Genomic DNA, 25348 nt, shown 5'->3' with positions numbered 1-25348 from the left:
CAAAATAAAAGGGAAGGTAAGGCAAAAGGATAACAAAAAAGAAAAGAATTATTAATATAATTGTTTTTTAAATAATTTGAATACTTTTTGGACATTTACATAAACATTTAATAATTTACAATGATTATTTATAATGACATGACATGACACATCATACTGATGGCTAAGGCTACACTAGACTATTTGCAACTTGTAAACCAATAACTTGTAGGTGCTATGAGAATTTAATCTAGTCAACTAAATTGTTGCGTGCGGCCTAACGCCCACAAGCATTTCTTTAATACTAAGAGTGTATGCATGATTTATGATAATATAATAAATAATTTATTTAGGACATTTATACAAAGATGCCTAGACTTCGAATATAAAACATTCATTTTTCATTCGCTCTGAATGAACGAAAACGATTATAAACATAGTTATTATTACAATATTGACAATTATTTGTAAGCATCGATAAAATGCACATTTGGAAAATAATGCATTTGGGAACAGTTCTATCGTTCAGTCTGTGTAGACGATTTTGGAAAAATGATCACTTAGAAGTAACAAATAAACATTTCAAGTCTGTTAAAACCAGTCGCTCACATATTTTACAAAGATATGTTGAAGTATTCTAAAGCATACATAATAGCTATGACTCTAAATACTTATAACTATGTAGACCTCAAATGCAAATACTTTTTTAAACTTTACATGATATGAATATGTCATTAACCTCTGTTACAATAGTTAAAAGTAGTTGACAGTAAGTAGTAGTGTGACATTAGTATTACTTTGATTTCTTTTAATATATGGATTTAACAATTTCTTTTAGAATAGAATTTAACCAAATAATACATTGCTTAAAAAAATGTTGCAATCTCTGAATTGGACTACAGTTTAGATAATATTTAAGTCGAATTATTTTCGTCTATGAAATAACGAGACAAGTTGGAATGTGGTATAAGATGGAAATCATGCATATCGCACTCCAGTTGCAATGTATAAATATAAAATTAATTATCTTTTATTCTGCATTTTAACTATTCATTTCTTTACTACTATCATACATTTTATATACATTTATAGTTAGATAGATTTATGAAATTAATTTTTGGGATAATTTATAATTACTTTTTGATGTTGCATAGCACATGCGGCCGGCGAGAAGGCGCGGCCGCTGCATGTGCGCTATCACAGAGTAATGACATAAACGTGGGACTCAGAGAGCCCCCGATTGCCCCAGGCCCGTACTCGTGCGTATAACTTACTTAATATTAATACTAGGCGTTATAACACGTGGAATAACAATTCGTTACATGGCGCTACGATCGGCACATCTTACGCTAACAACCGACACGCGCCTCGTGTCGTTACTGTATCAGTCCTCGTCACAACATAGTGCCACATCTTTGTACATAAGTCACGTCGCTCGCGGCGCGAACCACCCGCACTCGGTATCGACGACGTCCCACCGCTCATCGGTGGAGTTGCTCTCGATGTCATTAACGCTGGATTGCAATGGAATGTGTACATACTATAATATTTCGAATTTTGCGTATTTATACGGTGAGTCCTTCAGTACGCGCGGGCGGCGGCAAGGAGGCGAGTGGGTGCGGGTGCGGGTGATGCGGCGCGGGCGGCGAGGGCTGCGCGGTGGGCGGCTGCAGCGGCGCATGCGCACCCGGCGAGCGGTAGTGGTCGCTGTCGTCGCGCATTTGCCGACTGCGCTCGGCGAGCTCGCGGCCGCGCTCCGCCAACTCGCGCATAGCCGCCTGCCGCTCGTCGCCGCCTTCCAGCGAGGGCGGCCTCTCGAGCGGGGATGCGGCGCCGGGCCGCCCGCCGCCAAATGCGCCGAACCCGAGCAACCCGGGGAACTTGCCGGCGACGCCGTTCTGCCCTGCGCTCTGCTGGATCACTGATATCTCGTTCAGCTGTGAACAAACATTATGTTATTAAGAATTCATTATCTCAAAAAAAGACATAAATCATTATTCTTTCATTCATTTGAACGGAACGATGTCAAAAAAAGTTAAATGCACCTTCTGCTGCATGCCGTTAAGGAAGGGCGCGTGCAGGTAAGGGTAGAAGAGGTCGGGACGGCGAAGCAGGTCGTGCGGCTCAGCCAGCGGGCGCGGCGGCAGCTCCAGCGACATACGCCGGCCGCGCCGCGACGCTCCGCCGCTCCACATGTGCGTTCCCATGTGCACCTGTACCACACAAACAAACATCTTATAGGGCTGTATACAATATCACATTATTTGTTAATAACGTGGTATTGATAAATAAACTAGGCGTTCATCATTTGTAATAGTAATAGCTAATAATTATAATTAGGTACTGCCTATAATTTTTTTAAAGATTCAAGAATGCAGTTTCTTTTTATCAATGTGTACCTTAAGATTTCCTTTGGTTGTGAAGGCCTTCTGGCAGACGGCGCAGCGGAAGGGCTTATCGCCGGTGTGCGTACGCATATGTATCTGTAGCGCGGACGACGACGAGAAGTTCTTGCGGCACACGCCACACAGGTGTTTCGACGAAGCGGATGACGGCGGGTGTGTTGGCGTGCTCGATACTGTCAATACACATTTTAACGGTGAGTTTCCACTGCCACACATGAACAAAAGATATTGTTATATTCTGTTTGGAAGACAAAGTGAACAAAATATTTTATAAAGCACCTACGACAATGGAAATATTATACTTGACTAAATCAATGCACTATTCCCAACTGTGGGACTGAATGTATTCGCCGTGCTTTACTTGGGCACAGTGGTTACCTAACTCCGGATCACATCAACACGATTGTAGCTGCTAATAGCCATAGGTCTATTTGAAAACATAGCGATAAGTAGTCCTAAACTTGCATATCATTTTAAATATTTTTTGAACGATAAAATGTGTTGACTGATGCTACTTATGATCCTGTGTTTTATAAAGTATTTTTACGTAGTACGAGTAAGTACTGCAGCTGACAATTCCGTCAACAGACATAACAACAAGTCAATTTATAGTTTTTAATTAAAACTTTTTTATTCAAATGACACCCTCTTTAATTACTGAAGTATAATTGAATGGAACGTTGCAATCGAGAAGTCCTGAATATGGCGGCTATAGCATGACAGATTAAGTAGATTAAGGTTTGCGTTGATACTTATGCCATGTTTGTAAGCGCATGAAGCCACAAACAATTCATTTAATTAGACACTTGCATTTTCATATGGCTGTTGAACAGGTCCTTAAATTAAATAAGATACCTTACAGGTTTTAAGTAAAGTTTGGTCTTACCCGTAGGCCGTTTGGGCAGCGGAGGCATGTCGATGGGCGGAGCGTGCGTCATGGGCGGTGGCGGGTGCGCGGGCGGGGATCTCTTGAGGTCCATCTTGTCGGGCGACGAGCGTCTGTCCGGACTGGGGTCCCGAGTGTCCTCATTAAGTCCCGCGGGTCCGTTGCCGCCTTTGTCGAAGCCGGGTGGCATGTCCCGAATTTTGTGCGTCAGCATGTGTTGCTTCATGTTGCCCTGCAGAAGATTAAGAATTCAATGAGTACACAATTTTTAATTTTATACTTGTGTATAATATTTGTATGAATGTAACTGCTGTACTACGCTTCTCATCCCTAAAAGTACATTTGTTTGAGATGATTAATAATATTTATAAATCGGTCACAACACGACAATAATAAGGGTATAATGACACATGTTTTTGATTAATTTGAGGATTCTTAATTGTTTAATTTAGATTTATTTTATTTGAATTGTATATAAAATATGCAACGTGTAGTATGTACTTTATAGTTTCTAAGCCCTAAATGGATTAAACAGTTATGAGTATGGGCGGCGGAACAATCGAGATACCAATGAGTGTATTGATTCTAGAATTATGTTTACAAATCGTCTAAAGATTAGTGTACTGTATTGATCGCCGCCCACATCCTATCTGTTCGGTGTAGGTGTGTGAGTTCACGCGCAGGCGTCACTCTCGCATACCGGGTAGACGAAGGCGTTCCAGAGGTCCAAAGCAGTGGCGTGCGGTGGGCGGGGGAGGCGCGCGCGCCGTCCGCACTGGCAACCGCCGCCACTGCTCTGGAACCACAAAAACGCGAAAGCTTAACACACGCGCCACGCAGCACAACATACATAGCATGCGGTGTTTGTGTTCGGCGGTATATCAACTGTTAACAATATGTCACATAAAAATAGTTCCAATTATTGATTTATTCACTGGACAATAGTAATTCAATATAAAATTAAACTATCTAGATATTATTAATGGATTTGAAATTCTTTAACAGAGGTAGCCTCACAAATATATTCCCTTTTGAGCATTAATTAAAAATATTATTAATAGGAAATATGTATATTTTTTTCTAAATAAATCTGTGTAAATATATAAATACATAATACTTGTACTAGAAAAGCTTTACACATTTATAAAAATCAAGTATTATAAGTATACACGAATCATTTTTGAAGGGAGCATTCGAAATGAAGTTTTTACAAAATGTATTACATAACCACCATGAAACTTCTCAAACAGTTAAATTGATGATACATAATTAGATGACTAAATTTGTGACTTATAGATAACACTGGTGATTTATTAATATTACAGCCGAGGTTACAAGTACAGCTTTACTGGGACACTGGATGTGCGATATCTGTTAAATAGGCAATTTGTATGCGTTGTCGATGTTTTTATTTATATTACCTACTATGCCTATATGAATGGTTTACGCAATATTAAAAATGGATATTTGACAACATAATGATATAAGGTTATAAGTAGATTTTTTTTTTTGATAGCTTTTTTGACGATTTGGGGAATAAACGTATTAATAGATAAAAGAAGCAACTAATGTGTACATTCAATATGAATGATGACCTTTAACTGTTTCTAGAATAATTAGATAAATGCTAGACAGCTCTAAAAGAATTAACTGAGTGAAGCCATAGGATTAAGACATTTAAAAAATAATCGAAATGGCATATCTTCTAGCATATCGCTGGTTAAACCAATAGATCGACGAATAAACTATTTGGAAATTAGATCTGATACTTCACAGCATTTAGCTTCAAGTCAATTTGCATTATCATTGTATACTTTTTTTTAAAAGCAAAACTTTAAAAGGCTATGCAATTATTAACGTTTAACATTCTATAAAATTAATTTTGCGAAAATACAATCGAGGTGCGTAACGAATTAAATTGTATGTAATTCAAAATGTATTGAAGGAATTTTGCCTTCGTTAAAAATATTATATTTACAATTTTGAATGAGGTCAGTACGATCTCAGTCCGTTGGTTCACATTACAACTTATTGAAAATGATTTTTGCCTTGTGTGTGCTGCCATTGGTAGGCAAGCTTTATTTTTATCACAACCTTATTATTATTTAATTATGTGTCATGAATTTTAATTCATTGGTTATTGAGAAAAATTAAATTAAATTGTTTTTTTTGTCGTTAATTTAAAAATCTCCTTGTATTTTTGCGCACAACGTTCTATAAATAGAACTTAAAAGCTTTAATTTGAGATAGCAGTTTAATAAATTAAAAATAATTTTATGACAAAAATACGTACACAGGCGTAAATCGATAAAGAAAAAATATTGCAGAAACTAAATACGTTAATGGTGAGTTTCTTTTGTCGTATCATCTGTAGTGGTACAATCTCTCTCATTTATCTATACTTAAAGGAAAGATTTGACTGTTTATTTGTTTGCAACGAACAGATTCCGAAATTACTGAGCCCATTTGATTATTTTTTGACAGTTGGAAAGCTACACTATCCCCCAGTGACATAAACTATACTAATTACTAGATTTTTTTTTCAATTCCGCGCGCACGGAGTCGCGGGCAAAGGCTAGTCTTTTATAAAAAGCTGATTCACACTAAATAGTATGAAAGCAACTAGTCAGCGTATCTTTACGTGTGAACATATTTAAAGGTAGGCATCTGAAACAGGTTTCGATGGGACTTATTTCTCGCTAAGCTTCGATGCGCTTGTTCTTTGGCCGTTTTAAATGTTTGCATTTTAATGCGGTTCATTCGAAATGCTTTATTTCGATTTATAATGGATATAGTTTTACGAAATTATGGAAAAAAAAATCAATTTGTTTGTTTAGATAAAACGTTACGTAGCAGTGAAAGCAAAATTGATGTTATTCTGTTTTCATTGCTACTGATAGAAAAGTTTTCTACGGTCATTTGATTAAAATATTAACGAGATGGTCAAAATGATTATTATGCATAAACTGAACTGATATATGATATACCTCACATATACCTAGGTCGTCGATTTCAATTGCTATCAAATCTTTATTTCAAAATTTAGCGAAGGAATGCTATATACGTCACTTACTAATATTATACCTAAAAAGTTTGAATGGGTGGTTGGATGAATGTTTGTTATCATGTAACTCCAGAACGGTTGAATGGATCAGGATGAATTTTGGTAATTAAGTTTATATAATATATAAGCACGGGAACGGAGTGGCATGCGACAGCTAGTATTTCATGGATCTGACTGAGAAACGATTTCAACGTTAAATTTTTTACTAAGCCAAAGTACCGTTAAACGTAAGTAACGGCTAATGAAGGGCACGAGTATGTAATTACGTACAAGAGACAATTGAAAGCTACATATCTTTGCTTTTACCTCTACGTACCGGATTACAAAAGCTTATGAACTCATTTGTCTATCTAAACGCAGTTAATAGCTTGTATTATAAAATGATTGGTAATAATGTAAGTTAACTATTGACTGGAACTAAACTGAGAAGTCAATAAACTATCGGAATTGCTAACAGTTTGTCGTTTGAACTTTCGTGGTCGGCGTTGTTGCTGTATTCGTGTCGACTACGTTTATTGTAATTTTAAATGCACCTGTAGCTATATTGTCTATTCTACAAGCTGTTAAATATAAATAGACTATTTCTTGTAAATCTTATGTTAAACAATAGAACATTCGATCCATGAGTGGAAAAGAGTTAGATATATATCTTATAAACCTCATAAAAAATGTAATTCGCCCTATGATAGGTCTATTCAGTTTCCTGAATGAGAAGAGAATAAGTTGCGAGTTTTAATTCCCTCGGAATTTAACTAACAGGCCAAACAAGAGTTCCAGATTGTTCTTTGATGGTTATTCAGACCCTATATAGGATTAAATGGATAGGATTAGTGTATTTTTTATCGATCTAGAATGGTTTTTTCAATAATTAATTGGTAAAATAATTTCTAATCCAATTTGTTACAAATATGTTAGATTAATACATTTATTGGGTACAAACATTTTAAACGGAATATCTGCTAAATCAATTTATGAAGAGAATGGTCCCCTCGAATGTGTAATCAGTTAATACTTTAATAGATGTAAAATGTACTATTGCATATTTAGGTAGTTGCACCTTTCTAAAATGATATAGGTACTCTAATATAGTACGGAGCAATGTTACGTACGTTCCGAGTACCTAGATATAAAATGTTTATTGACCTCTCTCCTTTGTAAGATGAAGGGTATAATTAAGTAGATAAGGATAAGCACGACATGAACACCTACCAAAGCTATAAATAAGTGCAACCTTTTCTCTAGTTAAGAGCGTATTCGCACGGGCGTTTTTTTTACCGCCACGTTAATACTAATCGTTGGAGACTATTGAGAGAAGACCGCGTTAAAATCAGTCTTGTTTTCTTCGCCCGGAGCTCAAAATACAGCAAGAACATGAACAGATACATGACAATGCATTTGTTCTATTTGAACGTTTTTTTAACGCGCGTTAAAAAGCGCCCGTGGTATTGGGGGCTTAGACTTAGGTTGTAGCATACTAAGTACGATAATAAGTTACGTTACGTACGTAACTACTACATATAGTTACATTATATCTATATAAAAATATTTTTTGTCCATTATCCTTGTAACTACTTAATCATATCTTGTAAATCCATTAAGTATTTTATAATAAGATAAAAATTATGTCAATTTTAAATAAAATTTATGTATTTCGATATTATTTGTTTTAAAGGTTTAATCTCAGAAGCGAATAAATTGTAATGGATTTGCTTAATATTGAAATACTTATTGTGACATATATGAAATTAAACTTTATGACATTTTTGTATAATACTTCGAAAACTTTCTCTCGACCGGGCCAGTAAAGTTCACGTTAAAGTTACTTAAATTATAAGACATATGAGTGGACGTACGACATGCATTGCTTGAGTGATTTGTGAGTTATTTAGACTTTTGGGTCAGTGCGTATGTAAATCAGAGGTATGTAGATATCTACTTATTTGTAATTAAATGGCGGCCTACACCCACGAATCTTAATTAAACAAAAGTACGACGTGAGGTAACAGAAATTACTTTAAACTTCAAAACGGCGCCGTCGTAAATAATGTGTATTTTATTGATAAGACCGCACGGACACTTTGAGAAACATACGAAAAATGTTACTTTGTCGAGCATAAATAATTTTTTTATGATGCGAGGCGTAGGTAAAGGCTCAAGGATTTATAAGCAATAAATATTTTACGACATGAATTAATATTCCGATCGTTTTGTGTGACGTTGTTTTTATGAGTTATCATTTTAGTGGCGTGGAGATGGACTGAAGCTCGGCGCACGGCGACTGTGCTGCACTCTGCCCGTTGCCCGCTCATTATAAAACTCGAATCACCATAAAAATAAAAACACTCTTAACAACGTTTATTTATTGAATATAACATTGAATTAATTTCCTTAAGTAGAGCTCGAATTGCTTTATTATTTAAATATAAATTATGATTATAAGTAGCGGCGTTCTTCGCGCTCGTTTATGATCAAAGTAATTCTTTTATATTAACGCCAAAATATGTTATGATTGTACTATAAAAATGTGTACTTTAATGTTACTTATCTTAATAATAACGAACATTATTTTCATCTGAAGCTAAATAAAAAGCTAGATTTATACAAGTCTAAGAGGAAGTTAAGCTTTATTGCGAAATTCTTGACGTTCGCATCAGAAATGTCATTAATAAGAAGTGTCGCACACACAAACTTAAAATATTTTGAACTTTAATTTTATTTATAAAAAATATCGTGTTATAAGATTGTGACACATATTTACAGCTTTGATTACTGTTGATATCTATTTTTTAATTAACAAGACTTAATTGACGTTTGCAAATGTTAAATTTCGAAATATTGTCAACATTTTTATGCAGTGTTGTACCTAGCTATATTACCTACCGGTTTGCTAAACCGTAACTGTTATCTTCACAAGACGCTTATGAACAATATTAAAAATAATTTTGATACTACGACAGTTTTTATATTCCTACCTATTTGACTGAAAATGTCGAAAATTTAAAGACCTATTATACCTACCAAACATAGAATGGTATAACGATTAGCTTGTGGCTATTGCGATACAGTATCACGTATTAGTTGTTTTATTCTTTATTGCATATTGTTATGTATTCTATATATTTCACCCTTTGGGTATGCAGTATCTTGATCTGATGAATACCAGTTATTAATTAATTAAAAATATATTTTTCCATAGTATTATTTTATTTTATCCACATTTAATTTGTATTGTAACAATTTAAATGAGAACTTTAGTAGTTTTTCATGTAACCTTTTTTTGAAGAAACGAAAACGGTATTGAGTCTATTTACGTTTTTTCCCCGTAGTGGCATATCTGGCAATATTTAAAAAATGAAAAAAGTCGACAACCCAGGCATTGTCATTTCTGTTCCATAAAAAGACCTTAGATGGACCTTTGTTATTCACAGCACGCAAATATGCAATGATATAAAAATATCTGGATAATGCTGTATTGTAGCGTCGGAAAACAACAACAAAGATTTATTAAATAAAGTATTAGCTGATATAAAAGTGATTATGCTCCTAATTATAACAACAGTTTTGCCGAGAAGATCTTGAGGAACTTTTTGAGAGCAGTTGATTAAATCACAAGTAAGACGCCTACAAGTTTGCGAAGTTGGTCGTCAATTAGTGTGTAAGTCGACGGTGGCTTGGATGTGCCGCTGGAAGACAACGGGTGAACTAACGCGACGCGGATGGGGGAACGGGCCGAGGGTAGGGGGGAGGGGGCGTCGACTGGAGACTTGTAATTACTGCTTGCAAAATTAATGCACTGAAACTTGGATGAAATGAAACCAGAGCATGAAGTTAGCTGCAGAGCGTTGAGCGTTGCCAAGTCGCTGCATTCGCTGTTCGTTGCTGCTCTCATTGCCGGCGAACTTGTGACTTGACGTGATGTCGTTTGATTTAAATCGCGAGGTTTCGCTCCGAGAATTACTCCCTTCTCTAATATAATGTTATAAACAACGCTACATAATTTTGTTTATAGCTGTTACATAATGCCATCTTGTTAATATTTCATCGTTTATGGCCAATTACAATGGCGCAGTCGTTGCGGTCGAAGCGAGTGTGACAATTAGATGGAACGTCATTAAAGTGTAGCGATGTGTCGCTATTTGTGTAACAATAAAGTAAAAACTGGCGATGCGCCAACACTTTCAATCGCAGCCACGCAGCAAGGTGCGCGGCGCGCTATGACATACCGATATCGACGCACGATGTGTTTAGTTCTTTAATTAAATCACGATTTCTACTTCGAACAATGAAAAATAATATGGTATTTTATCTAAGCGGGACTAAGGAGAGTATTTACATAATTTCTTATGAAATGCAACGTACCTTTGTGGAGAATCCTCGGTCGCAGACGGTGCACTTAAAGGGTCGCTCTTTGGTGTGGCTGCGGTAATGGATCTCGAGCGCGGAGTTGCAGGCGAATGTCTTGTAGCAGATGTTACACGTCGTGTTGCCGCGCACTGCATACAAATAAATCCACTGTTCAATGTCACTATTACTGTCCGAACTCGTAGAGTGAGTCTCATGGAAGCGGTGATTAGGGCATTATCTTGATAAGATCATGTAATTGAGTACTTTCAGCGTGTTATCGAGCGCCCGGCGAGACGGTTATTGCTAGTATGTATTAATAGGATATATCAGGGAGGGACGGATGGTCGGTCGACCGGGGCGGACGTGCTGACAACATCCCGCTATCGCATACCTGCGGGAGGGAACGCGAGGCCGAGCGGGCTGAAGGGCGATCCACCGAGAGCTCCGAGCGCGGCGAGGGGCGTAGGGTGCGCGGGGTGCGCGGTGTGCGCGAGGTGGTCATGCGGCGAGGCCGGCGGCGAGCGCTGCGCGGCCCGCGGCGAGCACAGCGACTGCGACAGCGACAGCGACGACGGCGAGGCCGAGGGCGAAGGCGAAGGCGGCGACGCGCGCGCGCTGCGACCACTCTCCGAACCTGTCGCCGATGGGAGGGAAGCCGTTGTTGTGATGGTTTTTACTTCGCATTCGGACGCCGAGGCGCAGACGGAGAGCGGCGAAGTTCGACGATCCTTCATGTCTGAGTCGTCGTCGAACTCCCGCGCGGAGGGCGCGCGCGCGTCCCGGCCGCTCTCGTCGTCGGTCCCGCGGGAGTCCGCCCGTCGGTCGCCGGGAGTGGATGGAGTGGGAAAAAGGGGGGGCGGAAAGGGTCGGAAAGATGGAAATTCTGCAGTGTCAGAAGAATTGCTGAATTGAGGGAAATAGTTAACGTCGATGGTGCGCGCCTGTTCGTAAGGGATATTACCTCGCTCACTGGTATGAAGCCTAATATGATGATGTAATATTGTAGGGTCTGAAAATCTTTTGTGACAAACTGGGCACTGGTGCAACATTTGTGACGGAGGCTTTATGCGATGTACGCCCATGTGAGTCTTTAAATTTCCTTTGGTTGTGAAAGCGCGACCGCAAAGTTTGCATCGGAACGGTCGTTCGCCGGTGTGAGTGCGATAGTGCATTTGTAAGGCACTTTTGCATGAGAGGACTCTATGGCACACTATACATTCGTTTGGATCGGATACCTTATTATCTATTTTATCGACTAATTGTTGCAATTTGGAAGTTTCAGAAGTTTTCGTTATTTCTATCAAACTTTCCCATGAGTTGTCGTTGCTTCCCGGTCGCGGCAGTAATGAATTGTAGAAAATAGGATCGCGAGATAAATCGGGTTCTACAATGCCGTGAGGTACATTGTGAAAAGGCGTAATACTGCCAGAGGAGACACTGCTGGGAGGGGAATGAGGAAACAAGGGAAACGAAGGAAAAGTACGTAGTCCCGTAGCTATTGAAATTGGTCCAGATATCGGTGAATTCTTACTTGAGAGATTTTCCGGTTGATCTGGATCGGGCTTGACGTGCGGGCTTTCCCTGCCGATCTGGTCTTCGTTGCTGTACTTTGAGTCCATGCTGCAATCATCATACGGGGACGTCGATGGGTATCGGTCTTGTTCAGGATCTTGACCGGCGTCAGTTTCTTCAGGTTCTCGCTTTGGGGTCACGCGATCGTTGTCCTCGTAACTCGACTCGCGCTGGCAGTCGTCGTCTTGCGGTTCCGATTTAAATATGTCGGGCGCGCGGGGTGGGCTCGACGCTGACGGTTTGCTGAGATCAGCCGGAGCGTCTTGTTCTTCTCGCATCGCGAACAGTGGATGCGGGGGTAGAGGTTTGTCGCCGAGCGGGCGCGGTGGCAGTAAGTCGTGGTGCGGTGGTCTATATAACGGCAAGCTTGGCGGAAAAGGCGCTGGCGCACCCGGAGGGAATTGAAGTGGATGGGGTGGCATTCCAGGAATCGGCCCCGGCGACAGCTGTGCTAATAGCGGCGGATGGTACTTATCCAAATGTTCCGGTATCGGATTAGGATTCATTTTCACATGCGGAAATTTCGCAGTGTGTCTTTGGAAATGAACTTTTAAATTGCCTTTGGTTGTAAATCGAGATCCACAAACGTTACACTTAAATGGTCTTTCACCTGTATGTGATCGAATGTGGATTTGCAGTGCAGAATCACTGCCGAAAACCTTCCCGCAGTACCGGCATCGATGTTTGAAGAAAGGTTCGTTTCGCCCTCCAGACTTTCCGTCGTACGGCGACATCTTTCCGGATTTACGGAAAGCGAGCTCATCGGCGAGGTTGTTGGCCAGCAGTCCTTGAGATGCGTTATCGAGAACTTCTTGTGCTCGCTTTTGTAGCATTTCGAGAGTATTAGGCTCATTTAAGGATGGCGGTGGGTCGTTGTTTGTAATGATCGAAGACGCTAACGATGACGATATGGAGCTATAGGGCGGGTGAGTCATCATGGGCGGCGACGAGGTCGGGAGCTTGGGGACGGTGATCGGTTCCGGTCTGGGCGTGAGGTGACCGTGGGTCGACGGCAAGGTTTGGCTCGTAGGGGGAGTGGGTACGGGGGAGGGCTCCCGCGGCGGACGCGGCGGCGACGGCGACGGCGCCGGCGGCGCAGGCGCGGCGGGCTCAGGCTCGTGGGGCGGAGGGCTCGGGCGCTGCTCATCTTTTCGTCGAGTTAGTGACAGTTGGTTTTGTAGCTGCCGTATCAGTTGCAGCTGAAACACTTGTTGATGCTGCAGTGTAAACAACGTACTCTGCAGAACGGCGAGCTCATGCAATGCTGCTTCATTATCTGCGTTGTTTGCCATCGCAGTCGCGGCGAATTGAGCAACGGCTACTTTCGTGTTCTGTAAGGCTTCGAGCGTCACGTGGCCGGCTACTGGGAAAGGCAATCCCACGGGCGGAACGTCGGCTTCCGGTACTTCCGCTTCACCGTCATCAAGGCTGTTATTATTTTCAGCGTCTTGGCGATGCCTCCGTACTTGCTCTAACCGTTTATTGGGCCCGTCCATCTCCTCATCGCCCGAAACGACCATTTCTTCGGGGTCGGAGTGCATTCTCTCTTCGCCCATTTGAATTGCCTTCTCATCGCAAAGTCTTTTGTGATACAGAAATTCGTGAAGATTTTCGAATTGTTCCTGACAGCGCGGACACATGTGTGCTTCGGGTTGATGTCTCGCCTCCTCGGGTAAGACATTGTTTATTTCCTCCTCTGAACAAGAGCCGGAGCTTTCACCTGGAACAATACAATAGTCTGTTATAAGCTGGAAGATGTGTGCTTATTTTGTATGTGATTATTATTTTTGTTGTTCAATTCGTGTATAGTGTTAATATGTACTTAAATAATATATGTTGATGTTTACCCTATCTGTGAGGATGAAAGTCAGTGAATATCTCTTTTGCTACAGTTGGTGTACCAACTGGAATTTTTTATTTACTATTGTGGTATTGTAGCTCAACGTAAGAATATCGTTATAGGTATAAAACCTATTAGCAAAACTACGCCTAAAATACCAGTGCGAATCCAAGAGTAATCGTACCAATCAGTATAAATTCCAACTAGATTTCGAATGATCACTCAACAAATAAGATTGACAAATCGACGCTAAAAAAATGTTTCTCGTATAAATAAATAATTGGGTGATCATTTTTGTTTATATCAACCATCAAAATATTTGGATCAGTGTAAAATTTTTTGCGTTTTGAAACAAAGGATAATTAAAAAACGCTATTTTCACATTAATAAATTAATTAAAACATTTGTATACTTCGGGCAACTAGAAATTAATTAATCAATCTATTGTATTACATACAATACAGTAAGATGGTATATGCTACTCAACAATAGATGTCGCTAGTTGTCGATTATCGAATATACGGAAAGATTCATGTTTCTATATCATTTAAAACATAAAAGTTTTTATACACAATTCTGAGATAAATATGACTTTGTTTGTCTTTGCTTTAATTTTTTATTTTAAACTCAATAGTTTTAGATAGGAGCATGAAATTTTCAATAAACACAATATGACTTTTTCTCTACAGAAAAGAGTAACAAAAGCAACCAGTCATTTATTTTGCCTATCGACTTGAATCAAATAAAATAAAACTTTTTAACATTGTCGACGTAGACAGAGACAGTATAAAACTATTATTGTTTCTTGTGAGCTTATTAGGTCCGAGACGTGACAATGGAAATGCTTGTCACAGTAAATTGAGCACAAACGTTAGTATAAGTGATTTTTGTATGCGTTGAAAGATATTTTGTTATAAGCTAGTTTTTGCTACAAAAATGAATAAACATCCATTTCAATTTACGAACTACAAGATCAAAAAACAAATAAAAGAAGCAGTTTCATATTTACGACACAATTAAATTTAGTGAAATTTATTGGATTTAAAACTGAACGTATAAAGGAATATTTTTTTCTAATTTATATAAGATAAAAACAAGGAGAAGACTATAAGTAATGTTTAATTTTTAATAAAAATTAATCATAATAAGATGGCTAGTGTTTTCCTGCAAATTTTTCGAATTGAAAGTCCCATCTAAATAAAAATGACTTTTATAGTAATAGCTACTTACTGAATTTTATGTTAAAAATCAAATCATTTAACAAGAGTCACCTACACGATTTGAACTAAAATAAATTAATTATCGATGTGACCTTAGAAAAATAATCAACATTTCTTTTAAAGTCGATAACAATGACAATGATTTCTACATATTATTTCGACTCTTGAATTAATGAAAATATCACTACGGGTACAATTTACATGTATATAACAGAACTTGATAAAATGATGTTATTATCCAACTTTATAAACGGTTAGCGATTAATAAGCTATCTAAATATAGCGCCGATGTAAATAACCGTTACTGCTTTAGTTATTTCTGGAGGATATTTTGGTACGATGAGAAAGATCTTCGCTAAGAATTTCAGATATAAGATCGTAATTGTTCTTCAAAATTTCTATACCTACGACGTACGTTATGAAAATTTATATTTCTTTGTCATATCGTCGTTGAAAATTAAATAATTATGGACAAACTTTATAATTATACACATGTTTATTTTACTTTTTACTAATATTATAAATGCGAATGTTTGGCCTGGATGGATGGATGTTTGTTTGAAGGTATCTCCAGAATGGCACAAAGGATCTCGATGAAATTTGACATAAATGTAGATCATAAACTGGAAGAACACATAGCCTACTTATTAAGTTTTTTTTTAAATTCCGCGCAGACACGAGACAAAAGACTAACAATAACTTTACCTATCTATTTTTATTATTAGAAAGATTCAGATTGTTATTAGTATTAGTGATTACAAACCCAGGAATTAGCGTATCTTTTTGACAAGTCATATAATTCTTTTTTCCTAGCCTTTTTATTCTAGTTCTTTTTCCTATTTCATAGAACTATAAAAAGTTAATCAATTCGTTACTACTCGTATATTTCAATAATAAATTAAACATTTGCTCCATTTAAGTAATTAATTAAACGATTCAACGCAACGTCTTCAAAACTTCAATTAAAGCAACCAGGTGTAGGAGTTTTTAACAATTTGAAAATGTTATATTGTTTTTGAATGAGTTATAATTTTGATACTAGAGGGCGCTAGCGTCGCGCGGATATGAGCATACCACATAAATGGATGTGCGGTCTTATTCGTATGAAAGTTTTTTTTTTTTTAAGTCTTTCCGGTCGTTGCGGCCCGGACCACTACTAAGACGTAACCGCATTTTTCCATGGAAAAACGCTTTTTTTATCTAAATGCCCGATATGGTGCCGATACCATAATGATATATAGCTTTGCGGCATTTTTCATTCCGGAGAAAAAGCTCTAATTAAAATATATTATATATAATATGATAAATAAAAAAGAAATGTATAAACAACTAGCTTTCGCCCGCGACTCCGTCCGCGCGGAATTGAAAAAATAAACTTATGTGTTCTTATACACTCTTATTCACACTTGTGCCAAATTTCATTAAGATCCGTTGAGCCGTACCAGAGATACCTTCCAACAAACATCTAACCATCCATCCATCTAAACTTTGGCATTTATAATATAAATAAGATATAAAAAAAAGTAAGTTGTACCTGCCAACGTTTTTCACAAACAATTGATTTGTTTTAGTAGTAAATACTAAAATATCAACCCCAAATGGGTTTTTTATGAGAAAAATACTACATTCTCCTCGTCAAGAACAAATAGTCGATCATAAACAATTCTAGAAGTTCATATCAATGGCTGTTCGCTCCGCGTATACTATTCTAAGTAACATAAACATTCATTCCATTGCTGTTATCAATGTTCGTAGCAATCGTGAGCTCTTATTATGGTATTCAGTGTTCGTGTAAATATTTAAGAACACCTGTCAACACGATAATCACTTTTTTATTGTAAAAAAAAAAAACTTTTTCGTCCTATACACGGTAAAATAATTTTAAGGTAAATAAATTGCAACTTTGTATTCTGTGAATACGAAATCCATTATCTATTTCTTTATCGATTGAAGCGGTTAAATTCTACGGCGGTCACTTAACTAAGTTGAAAAGTTCACTGAGCAGAGTTTTATGAAAAAGATAATATAATGAAAAACTGTTTTCATTCTTATAAATAAACATTTCCGAACAAAAAATGTCTACTTGTAAACACCTAAGAAGATTAAAATGGATTGTTACATGTCTACAACATATTATTGTAGACATGTATATAATAATGTAGAAATTTAATTTACTTTAAAGTTAAAAATCATTAATCATTACATGCGTGTTCACTTTCAAAATGTAAAGAACAATTTGTTAATAGAATTATTAATTTCTAGTAGAATTATATCAATATTATAATAACGTGTAATTTCCAAATTATAACAATATTACAATAACGTGTACTTTCCATGTAATTTCATAAGTAAATATCTACGAGAAATAGTTAGATCAGTAGCTCAAATATGTTACAAACAATTTATAGTTTTTATTTCATGCAATTCTACTATTTAGTAACTATTAAATAACGCACAAGAATACCGTAATATAGTTATTTTAATGGCATTCGTCTAGGCAACTAATAGAATACGAACAATCGCTTTTTGCCGCTGTTTTTGTTCGTTGAACTTCATACGAAGTTACTGCTGCTGTTTTTACCTATTAGATTATTGGTATTATGTCTTTTTTCCTGAAAATTTTTAGAGACGGATAAATGACGTAAGATGAGATTCCATCTTGAAGAAACTAGCAATTGCCTGCACGTGATTAAAAAAAACTAGTAATCATTAAAACCTATGTCACCCGGAGATAGTGTAACTTAGCAATAGTGAAAGAATTTTTTAAAAAAGGTCAGTAGTATCGGAGCCAATTCATTGCAAATAAACAAACAAATATTTTCTCTTTATAATATAGTACAGATGAACCCGTAGATTTACTTCGATACTTTCAATTTTGATTATATGGTATACAATTGTACGGGCTTATTTATTTAAATATTTATATGAAGAATGCCAAAGTTGTATTAAAAAGAGTTTATCCTTAAGCGAGTGCATATAAAGCGCGGACGAACTTTCTTATGAGCTCGAAAGCCAGTGAGCTTGCTCGATAAGGTAACTTGGAAACATTCAAACACCAGATAAATAAATATAATCTTATTTAATCGAACAATTAGAGAAAAATCGACTTGTTTTTATCCGAAAGGAAAGTAAATATTTGTTGTATATTGATTTTTTAAATATTTCATGTTAATGAAAAAATGTAGATGTTACGTGAATTTATTTCAGGTTGAAGAATAAAATTTCAATACATACACTACGAATGCAATAGGAATAATAAAAACTATCATAATTACGTTTCGGTTATGCCAACAACAAGCAACAGAAGATCATTATTTTTAATTGCGTATTAATAAGCGTAATTGTGTTTTTTATTCAGTTGTTAATATTAATATGGCGGCATTAATGAAAATGCGGTCGAATGTTTTGTAAAAACATTGGTATGATGTTGTGTTTACGTGACTATCATTAAAATAATTGATGTAAGTATTGTCAATGTACAAATCAAATAATAGATGGCGCTAACAGTATAGGCAAAAGTCTTAAATTATTTTATATTACGAGGTATACGATAATAGTTTTAGATAATTTTTTTTAATAGCAATATATTTTGTAATAAAATAATATGTAAAATAATTATTATTCAATTAGTTTTAAAAAAGATGAATATTTGATATCATGCTAAGCTTTTATTTTTAATTTCATAAATTATGTTTCAATTTGTGTAGGTACAAGTGTTTAATTTTTATCATGAAACTAAAAATTTCGAATATTTAATATTTAAATACATTTAATTATGAATGGTAATAAATGAGTAAATGTAAAATTGTATTTAAAAAATGTTAACAAATGTCATTAGGTTTTAATAAACATCAAACAATGATGAATTCATTTTCTTCGCACACACTAACAATTTCACAACAAAACAGTCATGACAATATCTTATTCTACACATATTTTAACTAACTCTCTGTTTTCCAGCTAATATTTTCAATTAACGTATGAGTTGATAATTGCCTAGGTATTATTCCGGACGTAGAAATATTTGAATGACGCAGGCATATTGTGTGTTTACTAAACTTTAAACTATTATATTAAATTCATAGTAAATCGGAAATCTATTTGACCTTTGATATGGGTACACAAGTAATTATCTATTGTTATAATTCAAAGATTGCTGCTGAATGTTTTATTTCTTCATATTAGAATTTTAATCAATTGACTGACATAAAATGCTTACAAACAATAATCTAGACAAGTTAAAAAAATAAAAAAGAATAAAGATTTTTTAAATTAAAACATCACTATTATTAATCTTTAAATAACAAGACAATGGAATATTAATTTTATAATATTTATTTATTAATTTCATACTTGACTGCGTTCTTTTGTTTTTAACTGCCATTTTTACAATAAGTTTTTTTAATAAACGACTTCTACAGACTTTTGGTCTGTGCTTACTTTTTTATTGTAAGTAGGTATTTAATTGCACATTTTGTTTTACATATATAACAAGTTATTAAACGGTATGAAGTAAGAATTTAAATGAAATAACGATTGAGGTTTATGAAGTGGAAAGATCGTGATGTTGTCAAATTTACCCAGAGCTTTTAAATACGAGTCAATATAATTGAAAATTAATGTGTATAATGGTTTAGGAAATAATTCTTCTTCAAAGTTTTACTTAAGATATTCCAAAGTACTCATAATACTAAAAATAACCACATTAAATCCATTTTGTTTTTGACTTGATAGCGGATATTTAGATATTTTATCACTAACTTTTATTATATTCTATATGTTTTGTTGAGTTTAATTATTTAAATGCTTTTGGTCTTTGGTTGACTAAAGAATCGTAATGATTGGTTTATTAAATTTCAATGTAAACTTTCGAGCATGGACGCTCTGCTCTATTCGGAATGTTGAATAAATTCTTACTAAACTCTTGTTTCACAACGAACTTATCTTTATGATATTATAATTCGGTTATTAAAAAAGTCAATAACACGAAACGAATAAATTTTCCTTATCGCTATAAATTTTTCGACTTTCACCATAAGATTTTAATGGCCGAACGCTGGGCGATATCTTTTTTTTATTTAAAGCTAAAGAGCGCATTTAAATGTAAAATTTGAACAGAGTTATGATTGTACCTTTTTATAATATTTTTATTGTTTACAAATGGTCTGCGCGGACAAAGCATCTGCTATAATCTGGGATAATGTTTCGGCAAGGACAAGACGTATCATTTGTGGCCAGCCACCGTTTCCTTTAAATATTTAGCCGCAGAAGAAGGATTATCCATGTTTGTTTGTCGCGTTATGACTGATCGGCGAATTCAAAAAGCACTGCGGCCGACGGAATGAATGAAAAAAAGTTTTTGCAATTCGAATACCTTGTACAAGAGTAACAATACAAATACAATATAGGGTGTTTGTCAATTGCGCTTTTTTTTTTGGTTTTCTTAGTAATCGTGTATGTGATTATATCTTTTACTACACATTTTTAGATTTAAATAAAAATAAAAGCTTCACAGCAATTCTAATTTAGTAAACTTTTTTTAGGATCAAAGAATGTTACTTACATAAACACCGATCAGTTATGATCTGGAATGAAAATGTATGTAGGTACCATTTACATACCTAATTTAAGCATCAGACTTTCAAAATAGATAAGTACCTAAGGTGAATTCGACTCCTTCAAAGACGGTAGAGTTAACCGGGAACAAGTTTGAAATGTATCCCGCATAATAAAGTATAATTATAAAAAGTTTTTAAAATCCAGTTGTTTCTTTATTAAGTATATTATATATGTTACGTTCTTACTTATCATTAAATATAAACGACATTAAAATATTTCGATTCATTTAAAAGTAAGCAATTAATCTACTTAAAGAAATACTTATAAGTTAAACATCAATACGATCATTATTATTCATCATTCAAGGTAAATGGATGGAATATGCATAGAAAACGATATTTCATTTTCTGTACGAAATAAAACCGGATTGTGGTTACTAGTTTCGGTTAATTTAATTTGTCTTGGAAAATTAGAGAACAAACATTTATTGCTCTGATTTTAAAACTAATAACGATTTATACATTTCAACAGTAAATCTTAATTTGCTTAGATTTTATTAGATAAATATTTGCGTAAAAGGTCTCATATGATCTAAGATAATAGAATTAGATAGGGATTACTTAGCTCGATTATTTCTTTATTACTCTATGTATCAACAAATCGTATAGGTACGTATGAACATAACGAAAAGCTAATGATTTTTGTAATTCGAAAAAGACTTTTATTCCGGGAACCAAATCCTGTAACTTACAAATACCAGCGTTGTAACCACTGAGTATAAAGGGTCATTATTGGATATTCTTGCAACAAATGTTTACAATTTAATCCGATATGTAGTAAATATTTTTACTTAAGTAGTATAGATTGAGATTCTTTCTACAAGTTGCTTTAAGTACAGTCAATGAGAAAAGTAAATAGAGCTATTGTTAAACTTGTAAATGACTTACAAGTCTTTAAATGATTGTTGTTTTCATCTCCAGTTCAAACAATAACTAAATGTTTCATGATGAAAATTACTTGGACGGGTTTCAATAGTAAGAATAGATAAAATGCCGCTTAAGAAATTTATAGATCAGTCGTAAAAGAGCGGAGCGCAAGATTAATAAAATTTGACGGCACGTCATTCTATAATATAAAGCCACTTAAGGCCTTTATCAAAATGTGTCAAATAGACGAAAAAACCGGTTGAACGAATACAAACTCTATTAAGAGAACGATACGTTTCATAATAGTTACGAGTTATTTTAAAGTTTATTTATTCTATTAGACGATAAATATCATACTTAAATAAACATACTCAGCTAAGATTAAAAATTGAATTAAATGTTTATTTTTTATAATAAATATTAATGTATGTCTATTAAAATACTTATGTTCATATAATCAATTCTAACTGATTTGAATCCACTTTGGGTGGACAATTTTAATGATTTCTTTCTTTTAAATAATGTTCAGACCGCAAATAATACACAAACAAAAGATGTTCCTTCTAATAAACGTTTCGTTTAGGAATCAAATCTCGAATCCTTGAAGAATTTATGCTGAAGAGATGAATCTAATAAATACTATGCCCATCTTTTTTATAACGAATAAACTAGTGCTTGACCACAAAACCCACGTGATGATAAGTGGTGATGTGATCAAAGTATGGTACTTACGCACTAGCTTAGGAATTACTTATATACTAAATACATGCGTATGTATTCCTTAGTCATTGGACAGATTTTGAATAAACTTATGATACATGTTCTAAAGACGCTAGAGATGTTGTTCCCTTAAAATTTCTTAAAAAATAAAAACAATTTCCTTTCAGTTATAACTAAAGTTTTTGCTTGCTATAATTTTTATTTTCATTGGGTACCTACGTATTTTAAATATTTACTTTGTACAAAGGTAATTTTTTAAATAAATATTAACATAAAACATAAACATAATTTGACATAATGACGTATATGTTAAATTAAAAAAATATAGAACAAGGGAATTTTCAGGTTCATTTTCTACACGAGTCGGCATATATTTGCATGTTATTGTGAGGCGCACCTCATAAAAACCCGCATATTAAATAATCTAGATATGTTCATGTTTTACAGAGGAAAAGACCCTGATATCCCCTTCCCTTCCACTTCCTCGCTTAAGGCTGCCTACCAGCGGGATATCTAATATGAAATGGATATGTAGAATAGTACCTTATTGAGAAAACCAGGTAATTTATTTATTACCAAACAGACTATAAACAAAATAGGCAATATACGTTTGAGCTTTTATATATAATGAGCACATTATATAAATTTTATTTACTACTATATAAAGTTTGCTGCAAAAATGTTATAAAGTAGGATAAAATAAGATATGGACATTTTTTTATTTACTCATTGGAAAAAATTACGATAATGTAGTTATTAACATATTATTTTATTAGTCAGTACCTACTATGCCCTTCAAATAAAAATATCCATTTATTTTAAAAAGAAATGCATATCATTATATTGCTATAAAGTAAATTTTATTCATAAAATGACATTGGAACCGACGAAAAAAATTTAAAAGGTCTAAAAAATGTCAGTATTACAACTTCCGCCTTGAATTACAACGTTTTAACTATTGTTTCAAAATTACAAAACATTAAGTACATATCATATCGCCCTTAGATTATTTTATTTTAGAGCATTTTTTAAAATAATCATAATCACGGATTAAAAGGTAGTAGATAGTTTTATTATATAGCTTTTAGCTGTCGCCCACGACTTCGTCTCCGTAGACGATTAATTTTAAAGAAAAAAAATCACTAGCAAAGTTTCATCCCCTGCTTAATAAGTTTAGACTTTTTGGGGATAAATTTAGATACTTTATTAAAGCATTCTCTTAGTTGCAAAATAGGTACTTACGCATAGTTTTTCAGTATAGAAAACTCAAGCCTTGAAGTCGAAGCGAACAAAACTTAAACTTGTAGAATCTCCAATCATAAAATTATTGGTTGACGGGCACAGCTTTACATTTAACGTTATTTTAATTTATGATCAGAACTTAAAAGTATTACTTACGGCGTTAAACATTCCAACAAAATTATTTTCCCTCTATTATTTTTGAAAGCTAATGAAATACTCGGTTGCTTTTAGTAACTTACTAGGAAAAGCTTAGAAAGCTACCTGCGGATAGAATGACCAAACTTTGTTTTTACACGACGTTGTTTTGTCACCGGAATAAATATGATTTTGTAGGAACACCTGGCTGCGGCCGCGCCGCTTCGCACCGGCTACGATTACTCGACGAAAGCTCGAAAAATTTAAGCGCGGAAATTCACTGCACTGTTTACTCACCGCGTCGTGGGCGAATTTTAGTGCTCACTTTTTGATGTATTGCAAACTTTACTGTGGCGAACTGAATCATCGCGAGAGGGTGCCGGTACCGGGTGGTCCGGTAGCGGCCGCGGGGTAAGTCACGGCAGAGTCGGTGTCGAGTGTGGAGTGGTGTGCGAGGTGGTGCGAGATGACGGAGTGGTGAGTACCGATGGAGACGCGGCGCACGGTGGCGGGCTTGATGCGCGGCATGGCGGCGGCGCGGTGGGTTCACCGCCGGCGCATGGCAGCTCGGTCGTCGGAAGGGCGCTCACTCGCGGCGTTGTGCCGTAAGGCCGGGCGCGACTCGTTCGGGCGCTATCGCGGGTTGCGAGCGTGCTACGACGGCCGCACCACTCGCCATCCGAAGCGGGACTGAGCGCGAGCGGCGAGCGGCGGGCGGCGGGCGGCGGCCGCGCGCGCACCGGGCCTCGGTTATGACAGGGAGGCGGGGCCGCGCCCGGCTCATAAATCAAACTTCGCCCATTCGCACGCGCCCGCCCGGACCCCCTCCTCCATATTCCATATTCGGGGCGGAGCATATTTTCATAATCATAACGCCTCATATTCATAAGTGACATGTGGCCTCGCGGCCGCGGCAGTGGGCGGCGCTGTCGCTCGCTAGATGGCGGTTCCGCAGCCCGCGCTGCCCGCCACCCGCCATCCGCCGCCCTCCCACATTCGCTAATTGAAGCTGCACTTTGTAAGTTATAATCCTACAATTATCAATTTTCTTGTCTGTCTTTTGATCGGCGTAAAGCATCTCGGGCGACTAGTGAGTGCGTTAGCGACCGATGTTAACTCACTCTATTGAGTCTATTTATAACATTATCAATGTTCAGAACGTTAGTTTAAAAAAAAAATATTAATTATCGTTTATTATTATTTCATTGCTAGTTTCTTGAGCAATTCATTCTTTCATTGCTTTTTTAATATATTATTAATCTCGTTGTATTAAGAAAAAAAAAATAATTTTGACTATCAATAAGAAAATATACCTAAGGTAAAAATTACTTACTAGGTACATTTTATGTTAAGTAGGTACTTCAGTTTATAAAGTAAAAAAAGATCAATAAGTTAGGGTCACTGATTTAATAGAATATAACAAAAACAAAGAATTATGTTTTGTTATTATTTAAAT

At 35.8% G+C, this 25348-nt stretch overlaps 1 protein-coding gene across 2 annotated transcripts; it reads right to left on the bottom strand.

Moving 5' to 3' along the window:
- Positions 1 to 766: 766 nt before the first annotated feature.
- Positions 767 to 24571, bottom strand: LOC106712166 (homeotic protein spalt-major). 2 transcript variants are annotated; one of them, XM_014504636.2, is made up of 9 exons: positions 24378 to 24571; positions 12210 to 13970; positions 11070 to 11312; positions 10694 to 10827; positions 3971 to 4066; positions 3271 to 3502; positions 2379 to 2557; positions 2025 to 2192; positions 767 to 1916 (listed from the first exon to the last, which is right to left on the bottom strand). In XM_014504636.2, the coding sequence occupies exons 1-9, from the start codon at positions 24418 to 24420 to the stop codon at positions 1545 to 1547; spliced, it is 3228 nt and encodes a 1075-aa protein (XP_014360122.2). In that variant the 5' UTR covers positions 24421 to 24571; the 3' UTR covers positions 767 to 1544. The 2 variants fall into 2 exon arrangements, with proteins under 2 accessions (XP_014360122.2, XP_014360121.2); XM_014504635.2 differs by lacking the exon at positions 24378 to 24571 and adding an exon at positions 24190 to 24345.
- Positions 24572 to 25348: the final 777 nt, after the last annotated feature.

This window comes from Papilio machaon, chromosome 1 (genome assembly GCF_912999745.1).
Source record: "Papilio machaon chromosome 1, ilPapMach1.1, whole genome shotgun sequence".
NCBI lineage: Eukaryota > Metazoa > Arthropoda > Insecta > Lepidoptera > Papilionidae > Papilio > Papilio machaon.
Note: the sequence above shows the minus strand (reverse complement) of the source record. Positions and strands in the feature narration are given on the sequence as shown.